The 22,012-nt window shown below is 43.8% G+C and overlaps 1 protein-coding gene across 8 annotated transcripts; it reads right to left on the bottom strand.

Moving 5' to 3' along the window:
- Window positions 1-571: 571 nt before the first annotated feature.
- Window positions 572-20,959, bottom strand: HDAC10 (histone deacetylase 10). 8 transcript variants are annotated; one of them, XM_088676594.1, is made up of 21 exons: window positions 20,805-20,959; window positions 18,711-18,783; window positions 17,986-18,120; window positions 16,918-17,014; window positions 16,478-16,575; window positions 15,149-15,253; window positions 14,988-15,056; window positions 13,829-13,955; window positions 13,014-13,079; window positions 11,511-11,570; window positions 11,271-11,360; window positions 10,130-10,236; window positions 8,530-8,597; window positions 7,286-7,532; window positions 6,440-6,530; window positions 5,593-5,678; window positions 4,844-4,897; window positions 3,407-3,488; window positions 2,614-2,799; window positions 1,115-1,274; window positions 572-764 (listed from the first exon to the last, which is right to left on the bottom strand). In XM_088676594.1, the coding sequence occupies exons 2-21, from the start codon at window positions 18,773-18,775 to the stop codon at window positions 754-756; spliced, it is 2,004 nt and encodes a 667-aa protein (XP_088532720.1). In that variant the 5' UTR covers window positions 18,776-18,783; window positions 20,805-20,959; the 3' UTR covers window positions 572-753. The 8 variants fall into 8 exon arrangements, with proteins under 8 accessions (XP_088532720.1, XP_034982529.3, XP_088532721.1 ...); XM_035126638.3 differs by having other exon boundaries at window positions 1,103-1,274; XM_088676595.1 differs by having other exon boundaries at window positions 572-857; window positions 1,103-1,274.
- Between the last annotated feature and the right edge of the window lie 1,053 nt (window positions 20,960-22,012).

Genomic DNA, 22,012 nt, shown 5'->3' on the forward strand with positions numbered 1-22,012 from the left:
GCAGCTGCGGGGGAGTTTGTTGTGGTTGTCGGCGTGCGGAGAGGAATTCCTCATTTTGATGCTCTCCTCCTGTCACTAGGTCACTCCCCACCACATGAGGACTGGCTCTCTACTGCACCTGTTAAATGCTTCAATCCGTTTCTCATCTTTGCGCTAGGTCCACTATTTGGCCTAACAAGGCACCTGTTCTAAGATTCCAGAGCTATTTCCAACAAAGCTGGATCATCAACTACAGTTATTTCCCTGGACAGATCAGATAGCATGGCCACAGCAAGCCATTCTCTGGCAAACTCTTAACTTAGATTACTGCAATGCACTCTGTGTGGAATTGCTCGTGAACATAGTTCAACAGCTGTAAATGTTGCAAATGTTAAATCAAACTATGGTTTGGCTCTGGGTAGTGTGGCAGAACCGAGAGAAGCAGCTATGATTTTTGCTCCAGGAACATGCTTGCTCATTCACGTTAAGCCATAGTTTTGTTTAGTGCTACATGCAAACCAAGCCAGGGTGTTTATTGGCATCCTTATCGAGTGTTGGCAAATTTATTTCTTACAAACTGAAGTTAACACAGTCTTGTTTAATTATAGTTTAATTTTAAAAAAGATAGAAAAGTATTTTGTGAAATACATAAATTCCTTTTGAAAAAGATAGAAAAGTAAAACGTGAAATGATTCTTGCTGTATCATTCCTGATGCGTAGCTCACTCTTCATTCTTTTTATCTGCTGATTTTCTAGATAATCTTCATTTTCCCTTTATTTTGATTCTGGATATGAAGATCAAAAGGGAGAGCCAAAATGACAGCCAAGTAAATTTCATCTTTCAGCAATGGAAACCTTTGCTATACAGTACAAGGGAGCTGGGGGAAAGAATCCATCAGATTTTACAGCATAAAACAACAAGAGCTTTTGTAATAGCAGTTAATTCAGGGCCTTGAAAAAGCACAGAGTATTTAGAAAAGCAATACTAATAACTCAGTCCTATGTACTCGGAAGCAAGCCCCGTAAGTTCAACTTGGTTCCCTTCTAGATAAACATGTTTAGGACTGCATTCTAAATTCAATGTCTGTTTTAATTTTACTTTCCTTCTGTAATTGATACATACCTGATTACTTGCCTGAACAGTGAAGCAATTTCCATTCATTTTGAAGTTGTTCTCTTAACTCTATTACCCTTTGCACATTCTCCTTTAGATCTGGTGCATATGTTCCAAAGGAAGGTGCAAAGTCACTCGTCAGGGGTTTGATTATATCTTGCAAGAATGTTATCTCAGTTTCCTTTTTAAAAAAAAGCCAATAAAACATGATATTCCAATGAATCCATACTGATTTATAAATTACATATTTGGAACCCCCCTCCCCAGGAACTATAACTGGTTCTTTAATTTTAAAGAACATCCTTTGTTCTGCTTGGTTGTTTGATGATTTTATGCAGGCTTCCATGTTTTAATTGCTTCTATTTTAGTTGTTGATTTATTGATCTTGTTTTAATGAGGAAGCAATGTCACTCAGTGCACCTGGCTTTGTACACAGAAGGTTCCAGATTCAATTCTCAGCATGTTCAGACAGGGCTGGGAATGTCCTCTGTCTTACCCTGAAAAGAGTCTACCAAGGAAGGGAGTTCAAAAGATGTGATTGATAAATCAGCATCAGGGGTCATGTGCCTCAAATACACGTTTAATAGGAAGGTTATGAGAACCACTCGATCACTGGTATGGGGATAATGAAAGCTAGATTGTAATTTCTATGCATGTGCACATTTTCCAGGAGACCAGAGAATGTAGAAATGTGGAACAAATACAAAAGGTAAAAAAACAAAGGGTAAAGGACCCCTGGACGGTAAAGTCCAGTCAAAGGCAACTATGGGGTTGCGGCGCTCATCTCACTTTCAGGTCGAGGGAGCCGGTGTTTGTCCACAGACAGCTTTCCAGGTCATGTGGCCAGCAGGACTAAACCACTTATGGCTCAACAGAACACAGTGACGAAAACCAGAGCGCACGGAAACACCGTTTACCTTCCCGCCACAGCGGTACCTTGAGTTACAAATGCCTCAGGTTACAAACTCTGCTAACCTGGAAGAGTTACCTCGAGTTGAGAACTTTGCCCCAGGATGAGAATGGAAATCGTGTGTCAGCGACGCAGCGGCAGCAAGAGGCAGCATTAGCGAAAGCACGCCTCTAGTTAAGAACAGTTTCAGGTTAAGAACAGACTTCCGGAACGAATTAACTTCGTAACTAGAGGTACCACTGTACCTATTTATCTACTTGCACTGGCGTGCTTTCAAACTGCTAGGCTGGCAGGAGCTGGGACAGAGCAAAGGGAGCTCGCTCCATCGCAGGGATTCGAACCGCTGATGACCTGATCAGCAAGCCCAAGAGGCTCAGTGATTTAGACCATAGTCCTGAAGGGTATCATGTGCTGAGGACATTCTTTGATATGAAAATGTAATTTTGCACTGGAATTAGGCTATAAGTTCAACACTTTATAGAATACATGGATGACACAAAATTTAAATGTGGGGAGCCAGAAAATGCAATGTGTTCTCTCTGGTTCTTTCCTCCTAAAAACCCAATATGATATACTTATTTTGTCATTAAGATTAAGATCAACTTTTTACCTGAATCAGAGCAAGAATGTGAGATTGTGCCAAGCCTTGCAGTAAACGAATAAGCAAGGAAATCCCATTTTGCCCAACACTCTGGTTTGGTCCAACAACTATAATGGTTAGGTCAGGCTGATAGCTGTATGCAACCGGAAGAATGAGTCCAAGAGCAGGAGAGAAGAAGTTGTTTGTTTCAACACCCTTCAGATAAAAAATAAAACAAAATCAATACAGTTGTATAGTCACAAACTCAAAGTCGATTGATTGGTTTTTGTTGCTAAAAACCAACATTTCCTAACCACTTGGTGCATGTTTCGGTAGGAAGCTCAGTGCACCACATGTGCAAAGTAGGGTTTCTAAGCAATTTATGCTGGAGTTCATCCACCTTCACACAACAAATGTGTTTACAGGACACATATGGATATTTCCTGCAGTAAACAAGTAAAGCACAGGCTTCATACCTGCGTATACACACATATTTTCAATTCTCTAACTGGCCCAGGGTTCCCAAACACTTGGGTGTCATCAGCCCTTGAAATCAGGGGATCTTGCTCAATGTTTAGCTCAGCTTCAAGCTCAGACTCTTGCACCCAGTGGCGGAGCTTCATGATCTGGAACCGAGGGGCAGAGAGCAGGTGGGGCAGAGCTGGCGCACTTCCTGGGGGCAGCCGCAATGGCACCCTACCGCGATCGTGCTGCCGGGGGCAGTGCGCTCCCCCCCACTCCTCTTCCTCCCTCCTTCCTGCTTGCACCCTCTATAAATCATGCTTAGGGAAGGAAAGGAATCAGAAAAAAATATTAAGCCTACCTTTTCCCAGTTCACGGTTATATTGTATTTGGTGTCAGGTTTCCTAGGTGGTTTAGCACTGATATTTATCAAGAGAACTTTGCTGTGAAACAAAAAGAAGGTAGATTCTACCACAGTGATGGGAAACCAGTGACCCCACCCCCACCCCCCCGGCTGTTGTTTGATTCCCAAGCTATGTCGCCTCCAGCCAGAATGGTCAGTGCTAAGGGACGGTGGAAGTTAAAGTCCAGCCAAACTTGAAGGGCCACAATTTCCCCATTCATGCCCTACTAGATGCCAATAGGAATACTTTATGAATTAAAGCAATAAGTAGGGCTCTTGTAGGGCTGGGTTTAAATCCACATAACAATCCTCACATTTTAGGAATGGGTCATCTAGAGTTGAAGAAAACATGGGAGAAACTGTCTGTAAATAATCATGATAACAAACCCGTTTGCTCTTTTTCCATTTTAGCAGATATATTCTCAAAAGAGGCTCTAGAAAGCAGTCTGGCAACAGGAAAACCGATTTACAGTTCAACCATAGGCAAGTGCACTGAAAAGGAAGTCCTACTGATTTTAATAAGACTTGCTCCCAGGTAAGAATGTGCAGAACAGTAGACCAAGGAATGAGTCTAACTCCGTCTCTTCTCTTCAATCTCATTTTTAAAAACTTGCCCAAACTGTCATCCTATATAATAAAGTGCAAGTGTCTCTGCGTCCTGTCCCTGTGTCCGCGCTACTGCGCATGTGCCCCACAGACACAGGGACTGGACGAAGAGACTGCACACATGCACATTCTCCCCCCCCCCTGCCTCCTCCAACCACCGCTACCGGCCGGACACCGCCTAACTGCAGGGCACGTCGGGGAAGCGAGGGTGGAGGCCGGCGGAGGTGAATGGGGGGAGGAAGGGCGCCTTTGAGGAGCCCGGTCCGGCTCCTGCAGCCGCCGCCGCTGTGGCCCCGGAGACCGATGCCGCCATCTTGGTCCTCCTCCGCCTCCTCCTCACAAGCCTCCCTGGCCCATGAGAGGAGCGGCGGGGCCGCGGCGGCGGGGGGCCACGAAGCAGCGGCGGCGAGGTAGGCGTTTGTGTCCCACGGAGAAACGGGGCTTCCCGCCTTGCCAACGCAGGGCTCGCGGACGGCCCCGGTGCCGCCGCCAGCCAGGCAAGCACTTCTCCAAACCCCGGGATGTCTCCTTCCTGTCGGCGGCTGGGGGAGAGGAAGGAAGGAGGAGAAACAGCCCTTTCTCCTCCTTCGTTCCTGTCCCGCTGCCGCCGACAACAAGGACAGGTCCCGGGGGTCGGAGAAGCGCTGCGCAAGTGTTTCTCCGAACCCCGGGATGTTCTAGCGCCCGTTAATTGAATGGGATGAATTACACTAGTTAGCAATATAATAGTATAGTCTGTAGTTTGGGCATTTAAACCCACTTAGCAGGGAGTGGGTATGAAATCCTTACCCATCATCCAAATCAGTTTTCACATTCATGTCTCCGACAGACACACACAGGACTCTGCAGAATGACATCAAAGTTTTGTAACAAACATTAAAATATATGTGGCATTTAAATTAAATAGATACCACCCACAAAAATACCATGCCAATAAGCTGTACGTAAAAAGAGTGGCATGGCGAGCAGTGCAAGTAAATTAACAATATGTAGCCAAGTAAGTAACAAACAAACAACCAGCCAGAAATGAAGACTAAAGACCCAGGGAATAAACTGCAAATGGATGACAAAAGGTGGAAAGAAAGGAATTGTGCCTTGTATTCTACAAGCATGTGTCCAAGCTCTCTAGTTCACAAGAGAACCGTTTCAGGATTGCAGAATCTGGAACTAAAAGTATCTGCATACATGGAGTGTCACTCAGAATGGTTAATACTTTGCACCCTGCATGTGAGAAGCAACAAACATATTTGCACCAGAGCAAATATGTTTTTTCCGTCACCTCTAATCCTGGGCCCTTCTAACCAATTACACATACAAACTGAAAATACGCACACAAAATATATTAAGATTTGTTTTCCTAACTGTCAGGAATTATCCCAGTCCGAAAAAAAGGTAGACATTATTGTTCTGTAGCATTGCTGTACTCATTAACAATAAGTAGCACTAAGCAGTTATATAACTAAAGCTTCTTAAACGTTTTATAACTGCACAACTGAACTGCACAGAAAAGCACAGGATGCAAAATGCTTTTTACTCACTTTTGTACCTTCAGGTTACGGCAATGTTTTAGAGCGAGACTGGAAGAAAGGGATACTTCAGATGAGACTGCGAGACCGTTGGTCACCTAAAGAACAAATATACTTTTACCAACATTTCTATTCTGAAATGCAGAAGATGTGTTTAAAAGCACAACTAATAAAATGGTTCCCCTTAAAACAGTCTGTTGAGTGCTGCAAAGTAAATGAGACCACCTTCACCATTCGTAGAAGCCACCTCCTAGGGAGTGACGTCTCTTCGCCCTTCTCCCCCCATAAAAAGTTTGAGGGGGCTTGGCTCCTCCAAAGTTGATGGGCATTGCCATTCAAATGGCATGTGCATGCCATGTTTTGTGATCAATTAGGGCTTACCTGGGCCTCCCAATATTTTATTCAAGTTGGCACCCCTGTGACCATTACTAATTGAATTGGTGGTCGCGAACCCAATTTTCTCTGGATTTTCCCCAATGATCAAAATAAGCAAGAAGCTGGAAAGCAAATGTAGCTATTGTTCCCTAATAAACAGGATGCTGAAATTTAATGGGGAATGTCTTTAACAATGCAGATGTTGTAACCTTTATATCATAGCGAGGGGTGATACCCACCTAAGTCTGAGTCTGAGTAACATTAGCTATCGCCCAAGGTGTTTCGAAACATATACGTCATACCAAGATTCATATTTGTATGCATAAGCTACATATCCATGTAAAAGTTAACACAAATTAATATAAAATACCTAGGGAACACGTTGGCCTCTACAGACTTTTAAGCAGAGCCTGGATCGCAACCACTCCCAGACTAAAGAAGAATCAGGAGCTACAACATGCACAATTGTAATTGTTGATATTACCTCCTTTTTAATGATTTTGTCAAGGACAGCCAACATGTTCAAAAATGAGTTTAAGTCCTTTCCTTCTTTCACAAGATCAGCATCAAGTCCGCTGCAAGAGAAGTGTTTTTGGAAACAGGTCACAATCTGGAAAAGCTGGAATAACTGTAAAATCTGAATAACATGTGAAATCTTTAAACGTTTATCAAGGTGTATAACATGGGTAGGCAAACTAAGGCCCGGGGCCGGATTTGGCCCAATCGCCTTCTAAATCTGGTCCGCAGACAGTCCGGGAATCAGCGTGTTTTTACATGAGTAGAATGTGTCCTTTTATATAAAATGCATCTCTGGGTTGTGGGGCATAGGAATTCGTTCATTCCCCCGCCCCCCAAAAAATATAGTCCAGCCCCCCACAAGGTCTGAGGGACAGTGGGTCGGCCCCCTGCTGGAAAAATTTGCTGACCCCTGGTGTATGATTAACCAGCAAAGGTTATTCTGTTGTTCATCAACAAGGAGCCATCTTTTACTAAGCATTAGCATCATCTGGCACATTTTACAAAAACGGAAAATGAAGGTAGAGAGACGTGAGGGTAAAATGGGAGAAATCCAATCACTTTGTTAGTGCATGGTCTATAATTGTACATTGTTCCAGTTCTCCCAACTCAGTAGTAACTGGTTTGACACATTGCATGTCAATATCAGAGAAACTGATAATGAAGTTAGCTGCAGGTGATGCCCAAAAAAGGATTAGGAATATTCCAAGTGTAGAAAAAAAATTGCTTTGGAATTTGCATTAACGGGCTAGTATGTGCACTGTAATCCCTCATAAACATACTCTATTCCTGACATGAAAACAGTATGGCTAACCTGAGAAGGGCCTTGAGTTCTTTCGTATCCTTTTCCTTCTCAATTTGAACAGACGGTGGAAGCAAGCGTGCATTGCTTTCATCAATGGCGACGGTTGTTTTAACGTGAGGTCTCGGAAATGAAATATTTTTCATGTGGAGCTCCAGAAACTTGTCGGTTTTGATGGCCTCTTCACTATTCGGCTTTCCAGCTCCTAGTGGGGGTATTAGTTGTGCCCTGGTACTGAGGTCTTGCAATGGAGCTATGTCTGAAAATAACAGAAGACATCTTTGGGCAATACACAATGAAAAGCTTAAGTCTTAACAGAAGACAATCTATGCTGTTAACACTATATGTTCCCAACTTCTCTGAGACTTCCAGAGGTTTTCAAGAATGAACAAGGTTCTGAAATCCAGCCCACAAGGTGGTGCTTTCCAGATGTTGCTGAACTCATATCCTCCCAGATCATTGGCCACACTCGCTAGGGCTGATGGGAACTGGAGTCCAACAACATCTGGAAAACGCCACCTTTGCCACAGATCATACTGTATGTATTACTCTAAATAGATGAAACAGCTCAGCAGAAATCAACAGAGCAGGTTTCTAGGAAGGCAATGTTAAAAGTTACATACATTTTATTCAGAATCCTGCTCTAGCCTTACCATTTGTAAACACTGTATAATATTTAACCCAGGAATCCCCAAACTTTGGCCCTCCAGATGTTTTGGACTACAATTCCCATCATCCCCGACCACTGGTCCTGTTAGCTAGGGGTCATGGGAGTTGTAGGCCAAAACATCTGGAAGGCCGTAGTTTGGGGGTGCCTGATTTAACCATTCAGGAGGGAAAACCTGGAACCATGTGCTATTATCTACAAGCCAGATTAATTGTTTCCCCTAAACTTAAACAAGTTTAGCCCCAATGACTTCAACCTAAGTATACTGGCCAAACACCCCCCACATTAGACTATCCATTGTAAACTTGCCATCATTTCATTTGAGTGTTGGGTTGGAAAGTGAGGCAGGGGGAACAGGCTAAAAATTATCCATGTTCATTCAATCAGTTATATCCCCCCACTTACACAGAATCCCCACCCAGGTATATCAAGGCCTAGCCGAAGTTTCAACAGTTGCCCCTAAACTGACGGACAGACCAGAGAACTTAGTTGAACTGGAGGTCTAAATCCAGGAGTTATCTGAACCTGAAAATATGTGTTGCTTTAATACATTCACTGCATTTGTTTTATCAATTTATCTGCACATTACCTTCATGCATCAAACACTTCCAGTATGGTTTGTGTGCAGCTCTTACATTGTGGATTGATTCTAATGCACTACCAAAGAGGGAAAAAAGTGTAGGAAAGGTTATCTACAAAATACACACAAAAATGAGTATCAACCCAGTCCCCATATTGTTTAAAAGTAAGAATTTGTAAAGATGTTGCATTAGCAAGTTGCAATGACACAGGACAGAAAACCAGTTTTAAAATATCACAGGTTTTGTGGCATGCTAAGGACTGAAAAAATAATTTTGGGGGCATAGCAGAGTCTGGTCCTTCAACTATATTAATATTCAATAGACCAGGCACGTCCAACAGGTAGATCATGATCTACCGGTAGATCAGTAGACATCTGTGGTAGATCACTGGTAGATCACTGGCTCCCCCCAAAGAAGCTCAACAACTTTGGCTCCCCTAAAAAAGCTCAACATTTTTGCCCTGTACCCCAAAGAAACAGGGCTTTCCTCCCCCCCAAAAAAGCTCAGCAATTTTGACCTGAACCCCCCCAAAATGAGGTAGATCACCACCAGTTTTTAACTCTGTGAGTAGATCACAGTCTCTTAGGAGTTGGCCACCCCTGCAATAGACTGTATGTGCTTTTTCATCAAACTTACCAAGCTAAATGTTGTCCAATCACAAAAAATATAGCAGATTTGAATTCCTAACACCAAAAGGCATATGTTTAAGACCCTTCACTGAAGAAATTTGCAAAAATTAAGTTCAACCCAGGGGCGTACCCAGGATCAAAACTAGGGGGGGCAAGGGGCGGGGCCAAGGCGCGGGAGGGGAGGGGCCACAAAGTTGGAATGTGGGCGGGGCTACAGAGCCCAGGTGAAATCAAAATAAACCTGAAGCGACGGCGGCGAAGGGGAGAAAACCAGCGGCCGCCTAGAGGAGAAGAGGGAAGTCTGGGGGTGGGCGGGGGGGGGAGAGAAGGGAACCAGGCTTGGATCGGGGCCTCCGCGGAGGTCTGGAGCAAAGCCCCGGCCTCCGCGAAGCTATCCGAGGCTCCGTTGCTGCAGCGGTCTGGCAGGCGCTGAACGACTCCCGACGTTCGGGAGACCTTTGAGCACAGCCGCGCTGTGCGCATGCGCCCTGCACGGCGGCCGCCGGAGTCCACAGCCGCGCTGTGCGCATGCGCCCCGCTTTGCGCATGCGCAAAGGTCTACCGAACGTCGGGAGCGTCAGCCCTTGCCTCCTCCCACACAGCGCGGCTGTGTGGACTCCGCACGGCTCGGGCACAAGAGACTGCTGCGGGCGCCGAACTCGCGCTCCGCTGGGCTGTCCTCCGCCTCTGCCCACCAGCCCCGCCGGCAGCGCCACTCTTGCCCGCAGCTGCCCGACCGGCCCTGCCTCTAGAGTAGGGCAGCGGCCCCTCCCTGCCCCGCGGTGGGTACGCCCTTGGTTCAACCCCTAAAATGACATACCTTATTACATTAACTAAAGGGCCTAGAAGCTCCAGTCAGTGAAGTGGAGCCCAGTATACCTGAAGGAGCATCTCCATGCCCTCTTCATGTGAGTAACTCCTGAGTGGCAGTCCTTTATTCCAGGCATGCAGGCATGTGCGCACAAACTTATACAAATACCTTAAGCATGGTGCCATTTCTCCAGACAAACGTGGCAATGGATCTCCAAGCAAAGTTTTTAGAGTCATACAAACCGATTCAGACAGCGACCTCAGATGATATCCACCCTAAAATATATTTGAAAATATATACAGTACTGAATTTGCCATAGCTCACCATCGCCATCTAGTGTCACATTTTTATATTGCACTTTACAACACATTTGAAACGTTTCATTTGCAGCTGTATTGCTGAGACAGAGGACGAGATGGTTGGACAGTGTTCTCGAAGCTACCAACATGAGTCTGACCAAACTGCGGGAGGCAGTGGAAGACAGGAGTGCCTGGCGTGCTCTGGTCCATGGGGTCACGAAGAGTCGGACACGACTAAACGACTAAGCAACAACAAAGCTGAGTTCCAGGTGGGGAAAAGACAGCAAGGCAGGAGGGAGCAGGTCTTCCAGGACTCACAGCCAAAATGGGCACAGCCAAAATGCAGAAACAGCCTCCCCTCAGAAGGAATCATCCACAGACTCCATTCTTTTCAAAGTATGTTAAAAAAACAAACTTGTTCACCCAGGCATTTCCTGACCATAGCTGTCAAGTTCTCCCTTTTTTAAAGGGAAATTCCCTTATGCTGAATAGGCTTCCTTGTGAGAAAAGGGAAAACTTGACAGCTATGTTCCTGACTGTTAATATTAATTTGGCATATGTCACTGCCTACAGTGGATACCGTCTTCTAAGAAGCCTTTCCTGGCTCCTTCATTACACATTTTTAGGCAACAGGCAAAATTGTTTCTCTTTAACCAGGTGTTTGGCTGATCAACAGTCTATAATCTTTTAAATGTGTCTGTGAGAGGGGGTTAATGGTTTGGTTTGGTTTGCTTTTGTTTTATTATGTTTTTGTCTTTTCATTTTGCATTTTTATGATGTGAACCACCCTGTGATCTTTGGATGAAGGTCAGTATAATGAATGAATGAATGAATGAATGAATGAATAATAAACTCCTGTATCTTGGTTTATTATTGGTTATATTGTTTTCTAATGTGTTTTATTACTTTTGTACAACACTTTGGCTATGGTTGGTTTGCTCTTGGTACAGAGTGGCATATAAGTGTTTTAAACAAATAACTAAAACAAGTTTGCAGCGTTTAAAGTTTACCTCCAGGACCACACACAATTTCCCTTTCGCCAACTGCATTAGGAAATGAGTGAGATGGGCAAAACATTCTGGCGTAGTGCTCATCTGACCCTAGAAAATGGGAAAGGAAGATACAAACATCTCGTCAAACCAGAAAAAAACCACTTCTGGGAAATTTGCCTGTTCTCGCTCTTATATGAAAAGAGATTCTAACTCTAAAGTCAGGGGTGGCGACAAATACATGTGTAGAAGATTACTTACCTCTGGGTCACCAATTCCAGAATCGTAACCAGCAGAGACCAAAACAAGTTCTGGATCAAACTAAGATTTAAAAAACAAAACACCAAACCATACTGTCAATCCGTTACAGTGCACGCTGAATGAAGCTATAGAAATCTGCCAGTAATTCATCAAGCAGATACATTGGCATATGAGTATTGATGGTCTACTTAAATGGACTGCAAATACTGCTTTCTCATTCTCTATAAACGGTACACATAAGCTTGCCTTACACCAAGTTAGACAGTTGTCCATTTCACCCACTCTTCCCCAACCTGGTGCCCTCCAGATGTTTTGAACTAAAACTCCCATTTTCTGTAGCCAGCATAGCCAAAGGTCAGAGATGAACAGAGCTGTAGCCCGGAAACATTTGGAGGGTGGTACCAGGTTGGAGAAGGCTGTTCCGCTTGGACTTGTAGCATCAGGAGACCCTAGGGACTGAATCGAGACCCTTAAGCATGCAAAGCATTTACCCTACCACATACAAATGGCATCTCCACTAACAGAACGATCATTGTCCTCTAAGACAGGTCGCCAACCTTTTCAGACCAGTGGGCACATTTGGCATTTTGAGAGTGTGCTGGGGGGGGGGGTGCCAGTCACAAAACAGCTGCTGGGGTAGGGTACAGCATAAAACAAAATGGCTGCCACGTGGAGTGTGGCATAGCACAAAATGAGAGAGGCAGACCCTCCCTTACGCTTACCATGGGAAATCAGCTATGTCACGCTGGTCCTGGTTGTGTAAAATCCATACTGCGTGATCTCCACATACACAGAGATGCTGTTTTTATCAAACAGGGAGCATTCCTCAGTACCAGGATGAAAACACAAGATGGCCACCACACAACCACCCTCATTTCACAGAAATCACTTAGAAGATACCTGCACATTTTACCTCACAATTTTTGTTTCTAGGAGGGCTGGAGATTTTATATATATATGGGTGCCAGGTTGGAAACCCTTGCTCTAAGCTCCTCTAAAACCACCACCATCTCAATGTTTCTACAGTGGTACCTCTACTTACAAATAACTCTACTTACGAATTTTTCTACTTACAAATGGAGCTCCGTCCGCCATCTTGGATGCAGTTTAGATAGGATTTTTTTCTACTTACAAATTTTTTCTCCCAATGCATTCCTATGGGATTCGACTTACAATTTTTTTCAACTTACAAATGTGTGTTCGGAATGCATTAAATTCGTAAGTGGAGGTACCACTGTATTTACTTTCCTCTGTGCTTGCTGATAATAGCTGTATATTTCTTTAATCACTCCCTAGTCAATGCAGTTCTATCCAATAACCGCCTTCGCCCCTGCGGACCATTTTTCTAGAAGCAACAACATAAAATAATCACTATTTCCCTGTAGCAGAAGATCGTTTCTCAAGATGCCGCTACCAAGGAATATGTTGAAATGGCTTTTACATACAATTTCTAATTCATGCAAACGAGATTTACAACATTCAGAATTGGGGGGGGGGAGTTACCTCAAAAGCCAATGGAAGCAACACATGAAGAAATACGGCTACATAATCTGCATTGCCCATTCCAATCTGCAAAGGCAATGCATTAAAACAGAATGAACAAATCGCTTTGAAAACTGTCAAGGAAGCCTAAGATTTCATTAAGATCTCAGGGAAATGATCCAAGGCTTCAAAGAATGAGGCAGAGTTGTGGCTCCTGCCATTATCAGAAGGATCAAATCCTAAAATTGTACGCTGAGTTGGAAGAACCTTATGCACCTGTTTAATGCTGGACTGAGTTGCAACTGACCACATGCAAATAGAATACAGATGTGAAATTCAGTTACAGGGTTTGGCTATGTTTGTTACCATTATGATGGAAGCTATGCCAGTACAAAATCAATTGGCATACCTGGGAAATGCTTTTCTCTGCTAATTAGAGATTTCCGCTAACCAAGGGATGTGTAGTGGGAAATGAATCTTTCTTTGTTTGTTAAAACGTTATCAGAACACATGCAACACAGAAAGATTATCTGTGAAACAGTATAATGCAGATGCTGTTATCTGTACAAAGCTTGCTATGTTACCCTTTTCTAATCTGTTATTCATATAATCATTACAAACTCACATCACCAATTCTACAACCTTCAGCTTTGAATCACTTTTAACAAACTGGGTTCTACCCATTTTACACCTCTCGATACCTTACTATTGCAGTCTAAAACATTCTAAAAAACATCAAGGTAACAATTGAAAACATTTTTAAAACAGAAATTGCACCAGGTGCATGACTTCTAGAGCTTATTGCAGTTGCATTCTTAAGCTATCTTGTGATTTACCTTATTCCAAGGCACATTTATATTGAATCCTTTTCCTTTCCCCTGACCAACTGCATCATAATCAGACTCTCTGAGTGTAGGCCAGTACTGCTGGTGTTCATACCGATGCCAGGAAAAATAGAGAACACTGGAAACAAGAACAAAACAAGGTTGATTATGCCATTAATGGTCACCTGAAGTTTTTTTCAGCATGTGTAATCACCAAATTTGTATCTCAAGAGTGAATGTGAAACATGACAACATTACACATTGGCCTGGTCCACACGTCCACTAAGCCAAAGCATAGCTTAGCACAGGCATAGGCAACCTCAGCCCTCCAGATGTTTTGGGACTACAATTCCCATCATCCCTGACCACTGGTCCTGTTAGCTAGGGATCATGGGAGTTGTAGTCCCAAAACATCTGGAGGGCTGAGGTTGCCTATGCCTGGCTTAGCATGAATGTGTGATTTACAGGAGAGGATAGTGAGCACTTTGCTCCTATTCTAGTCCTTCTGCTGCCTGACTTGTCATCCAAACCTGGGCTCATTGCTTAGCTCTCTCCTGACTAGCCATGAGCTGTAACCAGGGTTTGTCCTGTGGAATACAGTTCATGGTTTGTCCAGGAAACCTAAACCGCAAATCTGGATTCAGATGACATGCAAAGCCAAACCATTATTATTACAGCAAACAGCCAAACCACTCTGTCTCAACTTTGGATTTCCAAGTTCACCCAGAAAGCTAACTGGTAAATTGGGTTTTGAAGCCATTGTCCTAAACACAGGCAAACCTGGAAAAGGTATATATGGGGCACAATGCAGCTATCCCCAGAAGAATTACAGGATAAACTGGAAGAATGAACTGACATAATAAAAGATGAGCATGAATAATAAAAAATAGAACATGATGCAAGACACATACGTAATGATAAAATAGTTATGTTAAAACTGAACATCATTCTGTGTGTGTGTGTGTGTGTGTGTGTGTGTGTGTGTGTGGATTTTACAATGATCAGTTTTAATGATTTATGCACCTTAAGGATATCAAAAAGTGTCAAAATATGCCAGGAACTGACATGTTCTATTAAATATGCTTGATACCCACTTCCAGACTAATTGCAAGCATTTTGAAAGCAATATACAATGTTGCTCCAAATCTGTAAAAACAAGTAAACAACAAACCTTGGATCTTCATTAAATATATATTGAATTCCTTGTCCGTGATGCACATCCCAGTCAACAATGAGAACTCTGCATGAACCAACAATGACAATATTCACTAGAGAAGCAAGAAAACCTCTGGGCCAGATACTAAGAAATGTAGAGACCAATATATACTTAACCTCTGCAGACCATATTTCCTTTGGGCATATTTTGCTGCTATAGCAACATTGTTGAATATACAAAACCCATTGGCTGCATTTCTCTGGCTGTGGTGACCTGGAGGTCTGCAAGCAAGCAAAGCGGTAAATAAATTAAGCATTAATTCATAAAACCACAGGAAGCAAGATTTGGAAGCAGGGCTCGTAGGTCACCTAATTCTCTAGTCAAAGCAGGAAATCCAGAGCTAAAACATCCTCAGTAGATGGCCATTGAGGTTGAATCCTGACAAGACAGAAGTACTGTTTGGGGGGGGATAGGAGGCAGGCAGGTATAGGGGACTCCCTTGTCCTGAATGGGGTAGCTGTGCCCCAGAAGGAGTAGGTGCGCAGCCTGGGAGTCATTTTGGACTCATAGCTGTCCATGGAGGCACAGGTCAATTCTGTGTCCAGGGCAGCTGTCTACCAGCTCCATCTAGTATGCAGGCTGAGACCCTATCTGCCCACAGACTGTCTCACCAGAATGGTGCATGCTCTAGTTGAACTACTGCAATGCACTCTACAGAATGCAGCAGCTAGACTGCTAGACGGGCACAATTCAAAGTGTTGGTGCTGACCTTTAAATCCCTAAATGACCTCGGCCCAGTATGCCTGAAGGAGCGTCTCCACCCCCATCGTTCAGCCCGGACACTGAGGTCCAGCTTCGAGGGCCTTCTGGTGGTTCCCTCAATAAGAGAAGTGAGGTTACAGGGAACCAGACAGAGGAACTTCTCGGTAGTGGCGCCCACCTTGTGGAATGCCCTCCCATCAGATGTCAAGGCAATAAACAACTATCTGACTTTTAGAAGACATCTGAAGTCAGTTCTGTTTTGGGAAGTTTTTAATGTTTAATGCTGTATTGTGTTTTTAATATTTGATTGGGAGCCGCCCAGAGTGGCTGGGGAAAGTTTTATTATTATTATTATTATTATTATTAATTATTGTTATTATAGAGCTAGAACATCCTCAGTGGGTGGCTGTCCAGTCTCTGCTTGAAGACCTCTGCCAAGGGACCACCCCTCTAGGCCTAATTTCATGCTGACGATAAGGAAGGAGAAAACCTGGGGAGGAAGTGGGTGGCAGGAAAGAAGAGAAAAAGGGGGGTGCCCTGCCCATTTTTGACTGTGGACCCACCTACCACTTCTTCCTGCCTTTGCCTACCACCAACTGCCATATCAACAGATCAGCTTCTGAGGAAGCACAGCCCACAATGGGGGAAAGTTCCCTATCCCTGCTCTAGGTCACTGGTCCCATTGGCACATTGAACTGAATAACACACGGGATTTCCGAAAAGAAGAATTGTCACATTGTTACCTGATCAGAGCCATCCCATTTTGTGTTTTCCCTGACATCACAGCATCCACCATGTCCAGCGTTCCTCCCACAGCCAATTTGGCACAGCGATACGTGGTCTGAAGAACAGCAGATGTTGCAATTCAAGTCTTCCACCACAACCTCTGAGAAGGAGCATTTTGCAGCATATCAGCTCATCAAAGTAAGCCTAGTATGTTCCCTCCCTTCTCTCTCTCTTGACATGAGGCCCAGCAGAGAGACACACACAGAGATATATCCATGTGAAATGTTCTATATCACAGTTTCCCAAACTTAGGTCTCCAGCTGGTTTTGGACTACAATTCCCATCATCCCTAGCTAGCAAGGCCAGTGGTCGAGGATGATGGGAATTATAGCCCACAAACAGCTGGAGACCCAAGTTTGGGAAACCCTGTTCTGTATAGAAAGTGGTCGGCACATACCGGGTGAAAGAAAACGGCATCGTAACCCGCCGAGGTTTTTCGGAGCTCCTCTTCTGTCATTTTCGGAGTTGTCTTCACGGTTTCCAAATAATCCGAGCTGGGGAAGAAAAAATGCCTCAGACCTTTAAGGCAGTGAACTTGCAGCCTTCCAGACATAGTTGGACTACAACTCCCATCATCCATGACCACTGACCAACCTGGCTGGCACTGATGGGAACTGGAGTGTAGCAACAGCTGGAGGGCCACAGGTTTTCCATGCCTAACCTAGAAGGACAAACAAATCTACCTTTTCTTTTAGGCAGATGGGGCCTAAGAGATTGGGGAAAGGCCATAAAGTTGTATTCAGGCTTGGCTTGGCAGGAAGTGCAGGATATGGATTTATATATATATATACACACACACACACACACACACACACACATATATATATACACACATAAATAAATACTCACCCCACTTTCTCCTCACCCCTCCTTTCCCCTTTTTTTTTTTTTGAGCTAACCACGGTGCGCTGTTATGCCTACACCAATGCTAGTGCTAATCCTGGTTAGCTTTAAGCAGCCTTTGCCACCATGGTTAGAAATGAGTTTTCAAACTCTCATTTTTGACTAAGTATAGTAAGTCAGCAGAGACACAATGCTTCACCATGATTAGGTAAAAAAAAATGGGGGGAGGGGAGCCATGAGCAGAAAGGAAGACAGGAAGCAAGTATGCTCACAGCTTGCCCTCTTAACCATGGTTAAGGGGGAAAAGGAGTATTACATCTCCAATTAAAGAATTTCAAGTTAGGATTTAGACTAACTTGTACTGAGCTTCGGCTGCTTCCAATATCTTTCCTATCAACCTGAACAGTATGAACCATTTCCTGACTTTCAAACCTAGGCCTCATCTACTTTTTTTGCAATAGGCCGGGATGTCATTTCCCTTTTTACATACAGGTCTTAGGGTTAGGGAGTTAGGCTACTTCATTATAAGAACAAATTGTGTGTGGAAAGTTTGAGGAAATTATGTCTTTTCTATTTCTCTAACATAGACAGCGATGGAAATTCATCATGACAGATGTCGGACCTGTGAACCAACATCACCTCTTCCTCAGTTCCTTCTCTGACAGGTACAGAGACGCATCTTTCAACCAGGTTATAGCATTTAAGGCGCTCATAGCAGGAAGAAAGCCGCTCGGGGACTTCAATGTCACAGATTGGGCTGAAAAGCAAGCAAATGTTTTATTTTCGCAGTAAAACCACCAAGGAAGCATCCATATTACTATTGAGAGAAATAAAAAAAAAATCGGTAGGAGAAATTAAAAGTGGATTTTTTTTCTTTAAACCACAACTTTAACACCTGACTCTGAAGTCCTGAAGAATGATTATTAACTTTAAAAATATTTTAAAATCATCCATAGGCTAGAACAACAAAAAGGAGAACTTCAGAATAGCCTTGTTCACATGTTGCACTGAACCCAGGTACATGCTGTCTGTGTTTGTGTGAAAGAGCGTACACTTGTTGATCTGCAGTTGTGGGTTACTTAGCAGAAAACAGGATCACATATGTTGTTCTCAAGCCACATTTGTAGCTGCTTATTGTTTTTTTTATAAAAAAAAACTAAGATTTAACTTGTTGCTGTTGTTGTTGAATTTATAAACCGCCCTATACCCAGGGGTCTCAGGGCAGCTCACGGAATAAAATCAAGATATAAAAACACAAAATGCATAATAAAAATAAAAACAACATCTCAATAGCCCCAGCCCCAGCCCCCCCCCCCAAACCACATTTTAAAAGGGCATAGAACTTACTCATCCCAAAGGAGCTTATGGCTGGTCATTTCATCATCATAAACCAATGCTGTTCCAGAAGCCATGCCTTTAACTGAAACAAACAAAACACAGAACATTTGTACACGTTTTAGGCGGAAACATGAACACAAGTGTTCCCAGAACGGAAGTGACCAAATCCACGGTGGCATCCTGCAGTGTTCTGTTTAGCACAGTTTCTAGATGACTTCTAAGCACACTTAAGTGCCAGGAGAATTTCAGAGCCATCTTCACATAGCAGATGTGGCCATATGTGAATACATACATACTAACATGCATTTGGTCCTATGGTCAGAGCAGTGGTTTTCAAACAGTGTGCAGTGGCACCCTGGGGTGTCTCGAATGATGGGTAGGGGTGCTGCGGGCAACACTGGCCTCCGTCCCTCCTTCTTTCCCTGTATACCTGAAGGAGTGTCTCCACCCCTATCATTCAGCCCGGACACTGAGGTGCAGCTTCAAGGGCCTTCTGGCGGTTCCCTCCCTGCGAGAAGTGAGGTTACAGGGAACCAGGCAGAGGGCCTTCTTGGTAGTGGCATCCACCCTGTGGAACGCCCTCCCATCAGATGTCAAGGAAATAAGCAACTATCCTACAGTGGTACCTTGGGTTACAGACACTTCAGGTTACAGACGCTTCAGGCTACAGACTCTGCTAACCCAGAAACAGTACCTCGGGTTAAAAACTTTGCTTCAGGATGAGAACAGAAATCGTGTGGCGGCAGTGGGAGGCACCCTTAAGCAAAATGGTACCTCAGGTTAAGAACAGTTTCAGGTTAAGAACGGACCTCCAGAACGAATTAAGTTCTTAACCTGAGGTACCACTGTACTTTTAAAAGGCATCTGAAGGCAGCCCTGTTTAGGGAAGTTTTTAATGTTTATTGCTGTATTGTGTTTTTAATATTTGATTGGAAGCTGCCCAGAGTGGCTGGGGAAACCCAGCCAGATGGATGGGGTATAAATATATTCCCTCCCTGGCTACAAGCAAATGGCAAGAGTCGGACACGACTAAACGACTAAACAACAACAAGATGTTATAAGGTAATTTATGGACCTAATAGGTATCTGAAGCCATTTGCACATAACAAAATGTTTTTTATCTTATATTTTGGAAATGTACATCCAGTATTTTTCTTCCTTTAAATTTTTTTGGGCCCCCCAAGAGAGTGAGGCCCTAAGCTATAGCTTGTTTAGCTTATGTATAAATCCGGCAAAAAGGGTGACGGGCTGCCGCCTCTGCAGGCAAGGGGTGAAGTAACTGCTGGGCTCCTGAAGTGTGGGCTCCAAAAGGTTGAAAACCTCTGGGTTTAAGTGTCAGACTATGACCTCATCCATGAAGCTCATTGGGCGACCTTGGTTGGGCCAGTAACCAGGGTTGTTTGCGAGGATGAAATGGGGAGGAGGAGAATCATGTACACCTTGAGCTCCTGGGGGGGGGGGGAGGTGGTATATAAATGTAATTAAATGAAAATAATAAATAGAGCTTGTACAAACCATTTACATTTACGCCCATGCCCTTCCCTCATTCTCTTAACATGTGAATAGGTAAGTATCCACCTAAGCCAGGCATGTCCAAAGACCGTTTGGGGCATGATCCGGCCCCACGGCTGGTTTTATCTGGCCCCTGTGGCAGTTTATTTATCAAATCCAAAAACTGCTCAACAAGTTCAATTGTAAAAAAGGTCAACAACTTTGGTCGGCCCTCATGCATTGTTCACTTCATCAAATCTGACCTTCTTTGAAAAAAGTTTGGGAGCCCCTAGCCCTGGTTCTGTGGTAGAATTGAGAAAGAGAGTCAGTGCGGCCTCACTTCCTAAAATATTTTTACCAAGAGCAAACCCTCCATGAATCAAACACCTCCAAACACGTCCCCTCCCAAAAAAATCAAATGCAAAACATTTCATGCGTCTCTTGGGGCACCACTGAGCATATCCTTGTTAGCAAAAGGAGGAGGGCCTCTGAGCATGTGCAGAGTGCAGTTTCTGCCCCTCTTCCGCAAGTAACTTCAACCAACTGCAGCAAAGGATCAGAAGTGCCGGGCAACTGGTCCCTGGTTTTATTCAAGACTTAATTTTGACCTACCTGAGGTAAGAAGGGCCGACGCTTCTGTCTGCTGCACCCAGCGTGGAAACAAACAAAGTTAACCAAAGGGTTAAGAGTGGAGAGCTTCTCCCAGTCAACTCCGGGGCTCTTGCTAAACCTCAGGGCTCCGTTGTGCGTAGAGAGGAAGACAGATCAAAGGGCTTGGAGGGCGGAGCGAAAATCTGCCGCTCCTGATTAGCCAGTGGAGAGGGCGAAGAATTCTTCGTCGGCCCAATGAGGATCAGCAATGCAAAGGACAGGCGCAGATTTAGGAGAGTCAATCTGCATCGCTGCCTCTCATTGGGCTTTCGGGACTACTAGCTAATCCATTCATGCCCTGAGTGGAGCGCAAAGGGCGAGGCGGGAAAAGCAGTCACGGATAAAACAAGGTTGCCGGTGGGATAGTATCCATTCTTTAGTTACAACGTGTCGGCTCTTTAAAATGACTTTTAGGTGTAAAAAAGCATTATGAGTTTTCACTGAACTGGCGTTTTCCTCTGGTTTTGTAAATAATACTAATTAATAATAATATTAATATTATTAATACCCCGCCCATCTGGCTGGGTTTCCCCAGCCACTCTCGGCGGCTCCCAACAGAATATGAAAAACACGATAATACTTCAAACATTAAAAACTTCCCTAAACAGGGCTGCCTTCAGATGTCTTCTAAATTGTAACACTAATGTCTCAATAAATGAAACTAATCTGTAGAAAACGCAACTTGAAAAAAGAGACAATGCATGTATTTTTGTAAACTAAAACATCTAAGTGTACAGATGTCTTCTAAAAGTCAGTTAGTTGTTTATTTCCTTGACATCTGATGGGAGGGTGTTTCCTATGGCAACTTCATACCCTTCCAACATTTCTCCAATAAAAATAAGGAGGTCCTTTTATCAATCAATCAATCAATCAATCAATATCCTGCCCATCTGCCTGGGTTGCCCCAGCCACTCTGGGTAGCTTCCAACGTTTATAAAAACATAAAACATGTTTTTTTTAATTAAAAAAAACCCTTCCCTATACAGGGCTGTTTCCATGTGTCTTCTAAAGGTTGTATCTTATCTCCTTGGCTCAGGGGTCGCATAACTCCAGACTCTCCAACATTTCTTCACTGAAAATACAGTAGGGACATCCTAAAGAAAAACAGGACATTCCAGGATCATGTCAGAAACTGGAACAGCTTCTCTAAATCTGGGGATGTCCCTGGA

The sequence above is a fragment of the Zootoca vivipara genome, chromosome 9 (genome assembly GCF_965207765.1).
Source record: "Zootoca vivipara chromosome 9, rZooViv2.hap1.1, whole genome shotgun sequence".
NCBI classification, from domain to species: domain Eukaryota; kingdom Metazoa; phylum Chordata; class Lepidosauria; order Squamata; family Lacertidae; genus Zootoca; species Zootoca vivipara.